This window comes from Rutilus rutilus (genome assembly GCF_951802725.1).
Source record: "Rutilus rutilus genome assembly, chromosome: 3".
NCBI classification, from domain to species: Eukaryota; Metazoa; Chordata; class Actinopteri; order Cypriniformes; family Leuciscidae; genus Rutilus; species Rutilus rutilus.
In genome coordinates, this window is record NC_140211.1 from 3,662,388 (window position 1) to 3,676,225 (window position 13,838).

At 38.4% G+C, this 13,838-nt stretch overlaps 4 protein-coding genes across 4 annotated transcripts in view; 3 read left to right on the plus strand and 1 right to left on the minus strand.

Moving 5' to 3' along the window:
• Nucleotides 1–971: 971 nt before the first annotated feature.
• LOC311287917 (histone H3.2) lies at nt 972–1,382 on the plus strand (the record flags this gene model as incomplete). Its single annotated transcript, XM_084405036.1, has 1 exon — nt 972–1,382. One exon carries the CDS (start codon nt 972–974, stop codon nt 1,380–1,382), a length of 411 nt encoding a protein of 136 aa, XP_084261162.1.
• A 1,520-nt stretch (nt 1,383–2,902) lies between these two features.
• Nucleotides 2,903–3,303, plus strand: LOC311287932 (histone H4). Its single transcript, XM_084405051.1, has one exon. The coding sequence runs from the start codon at nt 2,927–2,929 to the stop codon at nt 3,236–3,238; it is 312 nt and encodes a 103-aa protein (XP_084261177.1). The 5' UTR covers nt 2,903–2,926; the 3' UTR covers nt 3,239–3,303.
• A 999-nt stretch (nt 3,304–4,302) lies between these two features.
• LOC311287923 (histone H2B-like) lies at nt 4,303–4,741 on the plus strand. The gene has a single exon (XM_084405042.1). The coding sequence runs from the start codon at nt 4,327–4,329 to the stop codon at nt 4,699–4,701; it is 375 nt and encodes a 124-aa protein (XP_084261168.1). The 5' UTR covers nt 4,303–4,326; the 3' UTR covers nt 4,702–4,741.
• Nucleotides 4,742–5,812: 1,071 nt separating this feature from the next.
• The window catches only part of LOC311287890 (Fc receptor-like protein 5), a 291,105-nt gene continuing 283,079 nt past the window's right edge, over nt 5,813–13,838 (minus strand). The window contains exons 4-10 of the mRNA XM_084405005.1: nt 9,961–10,236; nt 9,578–9,862; nt 9,224–9,502; nt 8,872–9,135; nt 7,886–8,131; nt 6,872–6,982; nt 5,813–6,328 (exon numbers count right to left, since the gene is read on the minus strand). Of these exons, the coding sequence (XP_084261131.1) occupies nt 6,270–6,328; nt 6,872–6,982; nt 7,886–8,131; nt 8,872–9,135; nt 9,224–9,502; nt 9,578–9,862; nt 9,961–10,236 (1,520 nt within the window). The 3' untranslated portion in view covers nt 5,813–6,269. The remainder of the gene's footprint in view (nt 6,329–6,871; nt 6,983–7,885; nt 8,132–8,871; nt 9,136–9,223; nt 9,503–9,577; nt 9,863–9,960; nt 10,237–13,838) is intronic.

Here is a 13,838-nt window from a genome sequence, read left to right on the forward strand (position 1 = left end):
TTCAAAATATTTTCTTTTCTTGCTAAAAGTTAACTTGCTTTATTTTGCATTTATGCTTATTTTCTTGTTTATTTACATTGTCGTTTATTGGTCACGTGGTGCTATGTTAATTTGCATAAATAGGTCAAGGTGGGAGGAACCAGGAGGGCTGCGAGGGCATATGGTTTTTTACCACAGCGTGAGAGAGGCAACAGGAAATGTCTGTGAGCTTGCTTATATGTGTAAATAAACCTCCTCGAACTCATCTTTTGCTATGGACATTAGTTTATTTTGGTACCTCTAACCATGAGTAAAGCCTAACCCATGACGTAGCCTCAGTGGCCATTTGAGAAGTTTGGTATTATTAGTTTTGTTTAAGTTTATGGGCAAATAGCCACTACAGACTTTTATAAACAGTAACCATGAATAGTTATTGTACAATGCTGACATAACAAAAATATGTATATATACATTATACAATTTGACTAGAAATACACATGGTCCCCAAATATATATATAATATATTTTTTAGTAAAGCATTTTCTAACTAACCTCTATACATTGTGATGGTTTAATGATGGCATTATGAAAATGTAGTTTTATTGGCATTGCTAAACATATTTAAGCTGATATATTGATAAAAACTAATTTACAATATTTCCACAAGTCAAACTGTACGTCCAAATAGTTTTTAAGAAACATTAAAAAATCACCTATTTTGGTTTACACATTTAAAACTGATTTCGCCTAATCTTTTTTCGCGGATGCACAGAAAAAGCAAAGTACGTTTGGGCGGGAACCACAAACTGACGTCACTTGTTTGAAAACAGCCATTGGCCAACTGTCATTTACAGACGCCAGACAATAACCAATCGAATGCATCTGAAGCAAAGCCATCCAATGAGCGCATGGCAGCCCTGGGCTTAAATACGCGCTGTGTTTGACTGAACTGCTCAGTCTTGATTAAATCAGCATCTGAACACTTTTAAGTAATGGCGAGAACCAAGCAGACCGCTCGTAAGTCCACCGGAGGAAAAGCCCCGAGGAAGCAGCTGGCCACTAAAGCCGCCCGTAAGAGCGCACCCGCTACCGGTGGCGTTAAGAAGCCTCATCGGTACAGGCCCGGTACCGTGGCGCTGAGAGAGATTCGCCGTTACCAGAAATCCACTGAACTGCTGATTCGCAAACTGCCCTTCCAGCGCCTGGTGAGAGAAATCGCTCAAGATTTCAAGACTGATCTGCGCTTCCAGAGCTCGGCTGTCATGGCCCTGCAGGAGGCGAGCGAGGCTTATTTAGTGGGTCTGTTTGAGGACACCAACTTGTGCGCCATCCACGCCAAGAGAGTCACCATCATGCCCAAAGACATCCAGCTGGCCCGCCGCATCCGCGGAGAGCGCGCTTAAACCCACTGCAGTCACACAAACCCAAAGGCTCTTTTAAGAGCCATCTCATTATCTCTATGAAAGAGGATTTCTATATTATGGTGTTGTGAAATTGGAACTTCATATGCAACGATGGTCTTATAAAATGCTATTTTTATGTATTAAAGGAAATGAACGGTGGTTTTAGTGTTATGCTATAGTTAATGTTTACATGTAGGAGAGACTGGGAACAGTTGCAACACTTTTTGCATTTCTCTGTTACTCAGACTATTTGGACTAGACCAACCAAACGTGCATCTGTCTGCTAATTACCCATACCATTTTTAAGATGATTATATATGACATATCGTTCACAGTATTTATTTGAATGGAAGAAGTCAGATGTTGCAACTGACCCCGACCCAGGGACGATTGCAACACGTTAAAAATACCTTATTTTTTTTTTTAGCTTTTTGTCTCAATGAGCATATAATTCTGAAAATATTAACTGTTTTAGGCCTACTATAATATTATAGTATTATTTATTTCAATAATATTATTGTAGCCTATAATTTATGTAGTCATATTTATCAAATAACAGTTGAGTTTTTTTTTTTTTTTAATGTGTAGAACATAGGCCTACATAGATTCAGTGTGCAGGTGTTACAGACACTATTCAATCTCTGCATATTTCAGTGTCAGACAGGAACAATTGAACAATTTGCAATGCAACAAACCTTTATTAAACATGCAATTTATAACTTGTTGCAACTGTCCCAAACCCTATCAGCCATGACAGAACATCATGTGCCTGCTAGACACACTGACTTTGACACATGCTAACCATGTCACTTAGAAGTCATCAAACAATAATTCAAAGTAAGTTTTGATAAATTCATACAAAATTTCTGGACAGTATGACAAAAAATATATCTCATGAAAGAATTTACTTTCATACCTCCAAAACAAGTTTTGTTCAATAAATGCAGCAGCGAATGTTGAATATGTCTAATGTCTTCTTAGTGGGGAGAGGGTCTAACTGTGCATGTACAGTATGAGTGTCATCATCACTCTAGCTTGTTTCTGATTGGAGAAAAATTACATGTTGCAACCATCCTGTTGCAACTGTCCCCGGTCTCCCCTACGGTCATTAACCCTCATCCTCTCCTTACTTGTAACAAATCCTTCCCTCGCGGGTCAAAATGACTGAAGCCCTATAGTTTTTGAACAAAACTTGTTTTGGAGGTATGAAAGTTAATTTTTTCATGAGATATTTTTTTTTTTGTCATACTGCAGTATGTCCAGAAATTTTGTATGAATTAATCAAAACTTACTTAGTTTGAATTAAGGGGTTTTATATTATATAGTTAAATTATATAGTTATTAATAATATTACTTAAATTCTACTTATTTCCACTAGTATCAAACGTCAAAAGACTGACCTCGACTTGGTAATGCGTAACTGGTGACGTACTAGAACCGCCCATTAATGTGGTTTCAACTAGGTCCGCTAGCTGACTATAAACTCCTCTTTTTCAGTGGTTTTTCTATCATCTGTTGTTGTGACTTGAAGAGTATTTGTCGTCATGTCTGGAAGAGGAAAAGGCGGGAAAGGACTCGGGAAAGGAGGCGCTAAGCGGCACCGAAAGGTTCTTCGCGATAATATCCAGGGAATCACTAAACCCGCTATTCGTCGTCTTGCTCGGCGTGGCGGCGTCAAGCGTATTTCTGGCCTGATCTATGAAGAGACTCGCGGTGTGTTGAAGGTGTTTCTGGAGAACGTTATTCGTGATGCTGTGACTTACACTGAACACGCCAAGAGAAAGACCGTCACCGCCATGGATGTTGTGTACGCGCTGAAGCGACAGGGACGCACTCTGTACGGGTTCGGGGGTTAAGAGATCCACGAAGAAAAACCAACGGCTCTTTTAAGAGCCACACACATTATCACACAAAGAACAAGTTACTAGCTGGTGAAATTATATTTGTGTAATATATTAATTAGTGAGTGTGCTTTCATAAACGTTACCTCAAAATGATTAAGCAAGTACAAATAATTAAAGTTAATGTTACTCTTATTCTCACTATTGTGCTTTGCAGTTAAAACTACTTTTTCAATGAGTTGTGGGAGTTCGTTGTCATTGTACAACATTTTTATGTAGTTCACTATTGTTCTTCTTACATTTGTATATGCATGTCTTTCAACATACAGTTTATTCTTCACTGTAGTGGATCTTATATTTTAGTGAATTTCTAACACAGCACGTGTTTTTCAGCCTGGATGTCCTGTAAAGTCAAACTCAGTGTTTTCCACAGATAATGTTTGGAGGTTTTATCATGACTACAACTTCTGCTTGGTCTTTAAACATGACTGACATTAATTTAGCACTCTTATGGAAAATTATAATATTTTGTAATTATCATTTAAATCAGACTTGCTTTCAAGTTGTTTGTCATAAATCAACATCTCAGGAAACATATATGGGGTTTTGGGAGAGACGAGGTGTCTAGGGAAGGAAATTGTATCGATATCCCTATGAATGTAAACGCTTGTGTCATCATGTTGACCCAAGAACACATTAATATGCTAGTAAGATACATTGTGTTGAATGGGAATGGTATTTTGATGCCTGATTTTAATCATGACAATTATTGAATCCGCAGAGTACATGTTAAAGATTTCTGAAAATATTCACACAATTTCGTATTCATTCCGAAAAAAAATGCGGGAAAATGAAACAAAGGAATGGAGTCCATATGGGGGATGGACGGTATTTATAGATGGGCGTGACTAATATTTTAAAGCTTCTGATTGGTCTGCCTACAAGTCAGTGAATGTGTAATGTAGCCAATAAGGTCACTCTATGGTTGAAGACTCACAATCAGAGCCTCGTTCTTCCCTTGTGAAATTAGCATAGAGCAGCGCATAAAGCCCGCCTGCACTGATTCAGCTTTATGTTCTCTGAGTTTCTCTGACTGAATCATCATGCCTGAACCAGCGAAGTCCGCACCCAAGAAGGGCTCGAAGAAGGCCGTCACTAAAACCGCCGGCAAGGGCGGAAAGAAGCGCAGAAAGTCCAGGAAGGAGAGCTACGCGATCTACGTGTACAAAGTCCTGAAGCAGGTTCATCCCGACACCGGGATCTCCTCCAAGGCGATGGGAATCATGAACTCTTTCGTCAACGACATCTTCGAGCGCATCGCCGGTGAAGCGTCTCGTCTCGCTCACTACAACAAGCGCTCCACCATCACATCTCGAGAGATCCAGACCGCCGTGCGTCTGCTGCTGCCCGGAGAGCTGGCCAAACACGCCGTGTCTGAGGGCACAAAGGCGGTGACCAAATACACCAGCTCCAAGTAGAGGAGTCGGCTCAACACACACAAAGGCTCTTTTAAGAGCCACACATATTATCTGTGAAAAGAGCTTTGATCATACACTGGTTTCTCATACCAAAGCAAAAGTTATTATCCGTCCTTGTTTATGCTGTTAAGCGGCAGTGGCTCAGTGGTTCATGTAGGTTGTCTACAAACCGAAAAGTTGGTGGTTCAATCCCCGGTTCCACCTGACCAAGTGTCGAGGTGTCCATGAGCAAGACACCTAACCCCAGCTGCTCCCGACGAGCTGGATGGCGTCTTGCATGGCTGACACCGCCGTCGGTGTGAATGAGTGAGTGAATGTGAGGCTATGTAAAGCGCTTTGGTGGCCATAGGTCTGTGAAAGTGCTATATAAATGCAGTCCATTTACCATTTAAGCATCAGGTTTAGCAGATGAACAAGTTACAAACCTTTATTTAAGATGAAATGTATTCACTCTAACATCTTATTGGCTTTGATCTTCAGCTAATGTAATTAAGTTCAAAACATTTAGCTTTGCATGTTTTTTTTTTCTTCTTTTTTGCATAATCTACTGTTTTACAGTAGCAGAAACTCTTCTGAGAAATACTCTCAACACTATTGTTGATCCTGTAGAGGAAGATGATGATGATGTGAAACTTGTGCTCCAGTAGTGCTGGGATTTACACACATGATCATGTCAACGTTCACATCTTCCTCCACCAAACACACACCACAGATCAATTTCCACTGTGAGTAACATTTATTATGAGCTTCATAATGAAACCATTGACACTATTCTTTCTTTTTTTTTTCTTTGTTGTCTACTCTTTTTAATTCAATTGCTTGTATCGTGTGTAAGACTATGTACAGTTGTACAGTATGTTTCTATTTATTCCTGTAGCCTCTTGGCCAGGGCATGTTTGTACATGAGAAATGGTTCTCAAACAGTTTACCTGGATAAATAAAGGGTAAAAAAACAAACGATTGAATTACTATATAATTTTACCCAAAGCGTCTCTTTTAGTCTCTTAGTCAAGCCAAAAAAAATTATTTAACAAAGTAATTTGATTATAGTCTTGATCAGAGGAAGTATTGCTGGTTCAACTCTTTCTGAGAGTTTGAGTCTGTTATAAACTGCAGTCAAATACATTTATTTTCTTTGTCCCCGAGTGTCTTTAAAGGGAAACTGTCAACACAGAATTTGAATGATGAAATGCTTTCAAATGATTTAATTACAGACATTAAATATATAAAGATGTATTATTAAATTATGACGGACACATTAAGACATTGTTTTTGAATTAGATGATGATTTACAAATGTGAAAAACCAAGAAAAACACCTCTAATAAACACTTAATTTCAACAGTTATTCATACAGAATAAAACTGTTATGTAATTACTCAAACAAGCGAACTAGAACAAGCAACAGTATCATTGTCAAGCTTTCACTAACAGACTAACAACACAAGGTTATGAAAAATATAAAGCTTATATAAAGAAGAACGAACTACAATATTTTCAAACCATGTTAAAGTACAAACAAATGCTGACAGAACATTCACACATGTGGACAGAATTAACTCTTTAATATCAGATTGACGTTTCTTCCTCTGTTACGGCGTACTGACTCTGGTCTTCAGCAGATGAGACTGAAATACACATAAATCACTGATTCAGTGAGGGAATATATATATATATATATATATATATATATAGAGAGAGAGAGAGAGAGAGAGAGGGGGAGGGAGAGGGAGAGGGGGAGGGAGAGGGAGAGGGGGAGGGGGAGGGAGAGGGAGAGGGGGAGGGAGAGGGAGAGGGAGAGTGGGAGGGAGGGAGAGGGAGAGGGAGAGGGGGAGGGAGGGAGAGGGAGAGGGGGAGGGAGGGAGAGGGAGAGGGGGAGGGAGAGGGAGAGGGGGAGGGAGAGGGAGAGGGAGAGGGAGAGGGAGAGGGAGAGGGAGAGGGAGAGGGAGGGAGAGGGAGAGGGAGAGAGAGGGAGAGGGAGAGGGAGAGGGAGAGGGAGGGAGAGGGAGAGGGAGAGAGAGAGAGAGAGAGAGATATGGAGAGAGAGAGAGAGATGGAGAGAGAGAGAGAGAGAGAGAGAGAGAGAGAGAGAGAGAGAGAGAGAGAGAGAGAGAGATCGAGAGAGAGAGAGAGAGAGAGAGAGAGAGAGAGAGATCAGACAGGAGTTTTACCTCTCGCTCTGTAACATTTGTAAAGCAGCACGACTGTCGCTAGCAGATACGGAGAAGCTGCCAGAAGAGAACTGAGGATTTTGAGGACAGAAATCTGAGCTGAACGTGACACTGGAAAACAGAAACACAAGAACATTATTGAGCAACATTACAGAGCTCTGAAGGGCTTTCAGAAAGTTTCTCCAGGAACACAAAGTTTGTGAGTGAATATAAAAGCTTTGAAATATTTTTCCTCCATCTCATATTATTCCACCACCATTTCCCTCTTACAGCTCTGTGTTAAAGCAAGAGTTCATTAAAATATATATATATTCTGCCACATTTACTGACCTTCATGCTGTTCAAACCTGTCTGAATTCCTTTCTTGTGTGGAAAATAAAAGATATTTTGAAGGAACTTTTAATTACATTGTATGGAAAAAACAACCTCCAAACACCTTCTTATATGATCCACAGAATAAAGAAAGTCACATATGTTTGGAACGACATGAGGATGAGTAAATGATGACATCATACAATATTAATATAAGTTATTCATTTAATGTTTAAGAGGTACGTACAATTTATTTTTCCTCTTGAGACCAAAACTGTATGTTTGACACTGAACATATATGAGCACAATCAGATTCATTCCTGCTTTCAAATGAAAAACTGAACTTATGAAAAGTCAGATTTTAACAGGAAAGTCTCTCACAGTCTCTTGATTTCATTGAATTGTGTGATGTTTTTATAAGGTGTTGATTTCACTATATTTCAGCAAATTTTGCATGTGATTTGATAGTTTAACTTAGTTATGGGAAACAAACACAGTTCTGTCATGAACAACTGTCATCATAGAGAATGATGTTATTGTAAGCAGACTGAGTTAAAGACCGGTCCGCCAGCGCCATCTAGAGTTTCATGACAGAACTTTGTATTTGTCAATACCTGATTGTGTCCAGCAGAAATAAGAGACAGAGACTCATATATATGAATAGTGTGGCGTATCTCATCAGATGCTCATGAATAAAATAACCTCTGACTGAGATCCAGCTGTGGAGTGACTGTCCTCTCTCTGTTTTACAGTAGTAGAAACCCTCATGTGACTTTGAGACAGTAGTGATGCTCATCTCTCCTGTCGTCTGATCCTGGATCAGTGATCCGTCTTTATAGAAACCAGCGCTGAGGATCGGGGAGTTTGTAGATCGATGTAAACAGTGTAGAGTCAGAGTCTCTCCCTCAATCACAGGATCAACAGAACTCTCCAGAATCACCTCACCGTCTACAAACACAAGAAACACATCAACAGATGTAGTGATGATACAGGCTGTGTTAATCAGAGCCATACTTCAATTATTAATAAGATCTGGAGGGGCAAAATGTTCATTACCTTTAATCTGAGAAACTTTTATTCAGCAAGGATTCATGATCAAATGTGACGCATTGATCAAAAAAGACATTCATGTTACAAAATATTTATATTTCAAATAAATGCTGTTCTTCAAACTTTCTATTCATCAAAGAAGAAGAAAAGCATCACGTTTTCCACAATAGTTTTTTTTCAACATTGAAAAAATTATCCTAAATGTTTCTTGAGAAGCAAATCATCATATTAGAGTGATTTCTGAAGGATCATGTGACACTGAAGACTGGAGTAATGATGCTGAACATTCAGCTTTGAATAAATTACAGTTTACAATATATTCACATAGAATTTTTGTTTTATTGTAATATTTCATATGTAATAATACTGGAAAATTAACGTTTTCATACATTTTTGATCAAATAACTGCAGCCTCGGTATCAAACATATTTCCAAAACATAAAAAAAAAGTACCAATCCCAAACTTCTGAATATTTAATTTTATTATAGAGTTTAAATCTTGATATTCACTGTGCAGTATTCTGATATTCATTTAGTTTATGCATAATCACATGACTGAATTCTCAATTATATTATTGTTTAATCTTGAACAGATTGTTATTAATGTGTTTTATAGTTGTAAGCGTGATTGGACTCACCATGTACAGTGATGTTTCGAGGACGCCGTTTCTCTCCAGATTCAGACTCACACCAGTACACTCCAGTGTCAGATGTGCTGAGAGAGTCCATTACACATCCAGATCCTGTTTGATTTGCACAAGTTTGTGTGTCTTTGTCTGTGTATCTTCTCACTGTCCATCCAGCAGAGTTACTCTGATCCTCACAGCTCAGAGAGAGAGAGTCCGATGAGAAGTGTTGACTTCTGCTGGGATTGAGGACCAGAGACACTGAAGCAGAAACTCCTGAAAAGAGGAAAATCTCCATCAAAACTGACAGCACAGAGACTGCAGTGAAACACAGATCCGGATGAGCACGAGCATAAACCCTCACCAGTGATCCACAGTGTGTGTGAGCTGCTGTTGTGTGTGTAATAGGCTGGTCGTCCTCTCTCTGCTCTGCACGTATAAACTCCTGTGTGCTGTAGAGCAGCAGGACTGAGAGTGTAAGATCCTCCAGCTCCTCTGCTGCTGTCTGACAGATGATCATGATCTCTGAACCAGCTGAACGTCCAGCCTTTAGAGGAGCCTGAAACCTCACAGGTCAGAGTCGCTGATTCTCCTTCAGTCAGCCACGGCTGTGGAGACACTCGCACTGATGCCTGAGCTTCAGCTGAACAAAACATCACGAGTTACAGAGCCGTAGAGAAACTGAGGGAGAAGCTGATCACAACAAACACACACTCACCTGAGACAGTCAGTGTAACAGCATCACTGCGCTGAGAGCTTTGAGTGTGTATCTGTCCTGTACAGGTGTATTTACCGCGGTGAGAGAGATCAACACTGCTGATGTTCAACTCTTGTGTTGAGGTTCGGCTGACAGTGTTTTTATATTGGTTGTTGGTTCCCTCTATTTCCCATCTGTATGTCCACTCAGTGTCTCCTGCCCACTTTATATCACATCTGAGAGTGACTGTTTCTCCTCTAAACACTCGTTCATCAGGTCGTACCGTCACCACAGCTTTAGGACTCACTGTACAAACACAGATTATTGCATTTATAGTTTCAGAAGTTGTGTAGATATTGTCTCTGATCTGTATTTGTTGCTTCACACACTACAGTCTCTCTCACCTGTAACATTTACCCACAGTGCATCACTGTATTGTGTGTAATAGACTGGTTCCCCTCTTCCAGCTCTACACCAGTACTGGCCTCCATCAGACACTGAATCAATCTTCAGGCTGTAGTTTGTTTCTGTCTTCTCTGTCTCAGGGTTCAGTGTGTGTTTGTACCAGTAAGAGTCCCAGTTTCCAGTGGACGGATCCATGCGACAGGTCAAAGTCACTGTGTTTCCAGTCAGTGCAGCTCCTGCAGGATCTGATGTGAGTTCAGGCTTCGGCTTTAGATCTGCAGGAGAACAACAACAGATTCAGATCCTCAAGAGTCAGATAAATGAGCATTTAAAGTACTAAAGTAATTGCTTCAGTCCTCTTATTGGAACAGATGTGGCTGATACAGAATAAACCTTTCACTAGATGTCAGCCAAGCTCTGTTGATGACCATAAGGACGCCTACATTTCCATACATGTTAAGAGTGATCTGAACCATATATATCCATAATGTTCATACAATTTATGAAATAGAGATCTATTGAGAAGTAGTATGGGCGGTTTAGCAGTATTTGATTTGAATTCAACCTTTAATAAACGCATAAAAATCACATATGTGCGTTACAGCCACATCACAAATCAAGAAACCATAATTTGTTTCATTATATTTAAGACCTTTTCAGACCTTTTTTCCACATAAAATTGAATTGGTTTTATCTTTTGAACTGTTGGCATGAAAACATGTTTCTACCAATCTTTCATGATTTTTCATGTTCATAGCTATTTCAAAATAAAGGCCTGAACATACCTAATGCGTATTAAATATTCTAGTTGCAAATTGATAAATTACTGCTCCTCTGTCATTTATTTTGAAAATCTGTCAGCAAGCTTTCAAATTATATATAGTAATGTCAATATTACTTTAGGTTTTTACTAAAATATTGTTTAAAATATATAATGACAAACGTCCCATCTGTGGGTCATGTGACCCTGCCGTGTCTCGATTGGTTGTGTGATCATGATCATGTAGAGAGAGTTTAGGAGGACAATGATGTTGAACTCACCCTTCACAGAGAGAGAAACAGCAGATCTTGATGTTGATGAGTTTGGTCTTCCATCTCTCTGTCCTTTACACCTGTACTGACCCTGATCAGACTCAGTAGCTCCTCTGATAGTGAGAGTGTCTCTGTTTACAGTGTAACGATAATCAGACGTCTGTAATATTACACTGTCTTTATACCACTCAGATCTCCAGTCACTGTGATCAGACTTTATCTCACACTTCAGATTGACTGTTTCTCCAGTGAATACAGGACTGTCTGGTGTCACAGTCACTGTAGATGTGGGGAAACCTGAGAAGAAACACAAATATGTCAATATTTTATGTCAACTAAATAGTTTCATTCAAATTCCGCTGAGAACTTTTAGAGCTTAAAGATTCTCTATAAACTCACTTTATTTCCACTAGTAAATGCAGTAATTCTTAAACCTGTTCCTTTGTGTTTTGAGTGATTTCTGCCGAATATCTGTATTTTATTATACTCTGTAAAACTCAGTAAAATGATCCTTTATGTCTGCTGTGAAATAAGTGGACAGTCTGAACTTTCTGTCTCTGTCTCTGGTCACAGTGTTCAGAGTTTTGACAGTGACAGTCTTTCTTTTTCTTCTGCAGAACATCAGTGATCAGAGATGACTGTAAACTGACAGTAAACAGAGACTGTGTGTTTTATTTCTAAACTGTGTCTCTGGACAGAATGATGGACACTAAAATACTCTTCTTAGTCATAATTTCTGTCATATTCACCTTATTCCGCCCCGCCCACTTTTAATACTTCGCGCTTCCGCATTTTGTCATCCGACTTCCGCTAAACTGACACGGCACATCCGGTAGCTATTTCAGTAGTTAGAAGATTGTTTATAGTTAGCCAAAACTTTATAAAAATGACAAATAACGTTAATACCGTAAATGTTTTAAATTGGGAGCACGGAGAAAACTTCGTACAACTATCAGTTCGTCTCACATTGTCTCATCCATCGTCATTGTTAACGTGGCCAGAGGTAACGTTAACCTATGGGAATATTTAACTACGTCCTGTCAGAAGGAGTTGACGGAGCAGCAATAAAAAATTATTTGTAAATAATAAGGAATGAGAATATTTAGGGTTAAGGATAGGAGATTAGGTAATTGGTTAAATATGAACCATTAAATAAGTTGTATAAAATCAGTTTTAAGAAGTGTTTGATGTTTTCAGGAAGCTAGAGACACCTTATACTGACCTTCATGTAGATACATTTCACCATTTAAATTTCATAAGTAATAAACCAAGATGGTATTCATTTGCAAACTTGACGTGACTTATTCCTTCTAACTAGAAGACTTAATTCATTTAAGTTTTAAGGGGAATCCACAGAGCTCACATTATATTGTTTTATAATAAATGACTGACAGGTAAAATCTGGTCACATTGTAAAGGTTCATAAAAAAAAAAAACTTCATAACAGGGAAAATCTGGTCATTGTAAAGGTTTATAAAAACAACTATTCATAACAGGTAACATCTGCTCACACTGTAAAGGTTTATAAAAACAACTATTCATAACAGGTAACATCTGCTCACACTGTAAAGGTTTATAAAAACAACTATTCATAACAGGTAACATCTGCTCACACTGTAAAGGTTTATAAAAATAACTATTCATAACAGGTAACATCTGGGCACACTGTAAAGGTTTATAAAAATAACTATTCATAACAGGTAACATCTGGGCACACTATAAAGGTTTATAAAAATAACTATTCATAACAGGTAACATCTGCTCACACTGTAAAGGTTTATAAAAACAACTATTCATAACAGGTAACATCTGCTCACACTGTAAAGGGTTATAAAAACAACTATTCATAACAGGTAACATCTGCTCACACTGTAAAGGGTTATAAAAACAACTATTCATAACAGGTAACATCTGCTCACACTGTAAAGGGTTATAAAAACAACTATTCATAACAGGTAACATCGGCTCACACTGTAAAGGGTTATAAAAACAACTATTCATAACAGGTAACATCGGCTCACACTGTAAAGGTTTATAAAAACAACTATTCATAACAGGTAACATCTGCTCACACTGTAAAGGGTTATAAAAACAACTATTCATAACAGGTAACATCTGCTCACACTGTAAAGGGTTATAAAAACAACTATTCATAACAGGTAACATCGGCTCACACTGTAAAGGGTTATAAAAACAACTATTCATAACAGGTAACATCGGCTCACACTGTAAAGGGTTATAAAAACAACTATTCATAACAGGTAACATCGGCTCACACTGTAAAGGTTTATAAAAACAACTATTCATAACAGGTAACATCGGCTCACACTGTAAAGGTTTATAAAAACAACTATTCATAACAGGTAACATCGGCTCACACTGTAAAGGTTTATAAAAATAACATCGGCTCACACTGTAAAGGTTTATAAAAACAACTATTCATAACAGGTAACATCGGCTCACACTGTAAAGGTTTATAAAAACAACTATTCATAACAGGTAACATCTGCTCACACTGTAAAGGTTTATAAAAACAACTATTCATAACAGGTAACATCTGGGCACACTGTAAAGGTTTATAAAAACAACTATTCATAACAGGTAACATCGGCTCACACTGTAAAGGTTTATAAAAACAACTATTCATAACAGGTAACATCGGCTCACACTGTAAAGGTTTATAAAAACAACTATTCATAACAGGTAACATCTCCTCACACTGTAAAGGTTTATAAAAACAACTATTCATAACAGGTAACATCGGCTCACACTGTAAAGGTTTATAAAAACAACTATTCATAACAGGTAACATCTGCTCACACTGTAAAGGTTTATAAAAACAACT

What these genes read in the sequence shown, in the direction of transcription:
- LOC311287932 (XM_084405051.1), top strand. Translation starts at nt 2,927, where the DNA reads ATGTCTGGAAGAGGAAAAGGCGGGAAAGGACTCGGGAAAGGAGGCGCT.
- LOC311287923 (XM_084405042.1), top strand. Translation starts at nt 4,327, where the DNA reads ATGCCTGAACCAGCGAAGTCCGCACCCAAGAAGGGCTCGAAGAAGGCC.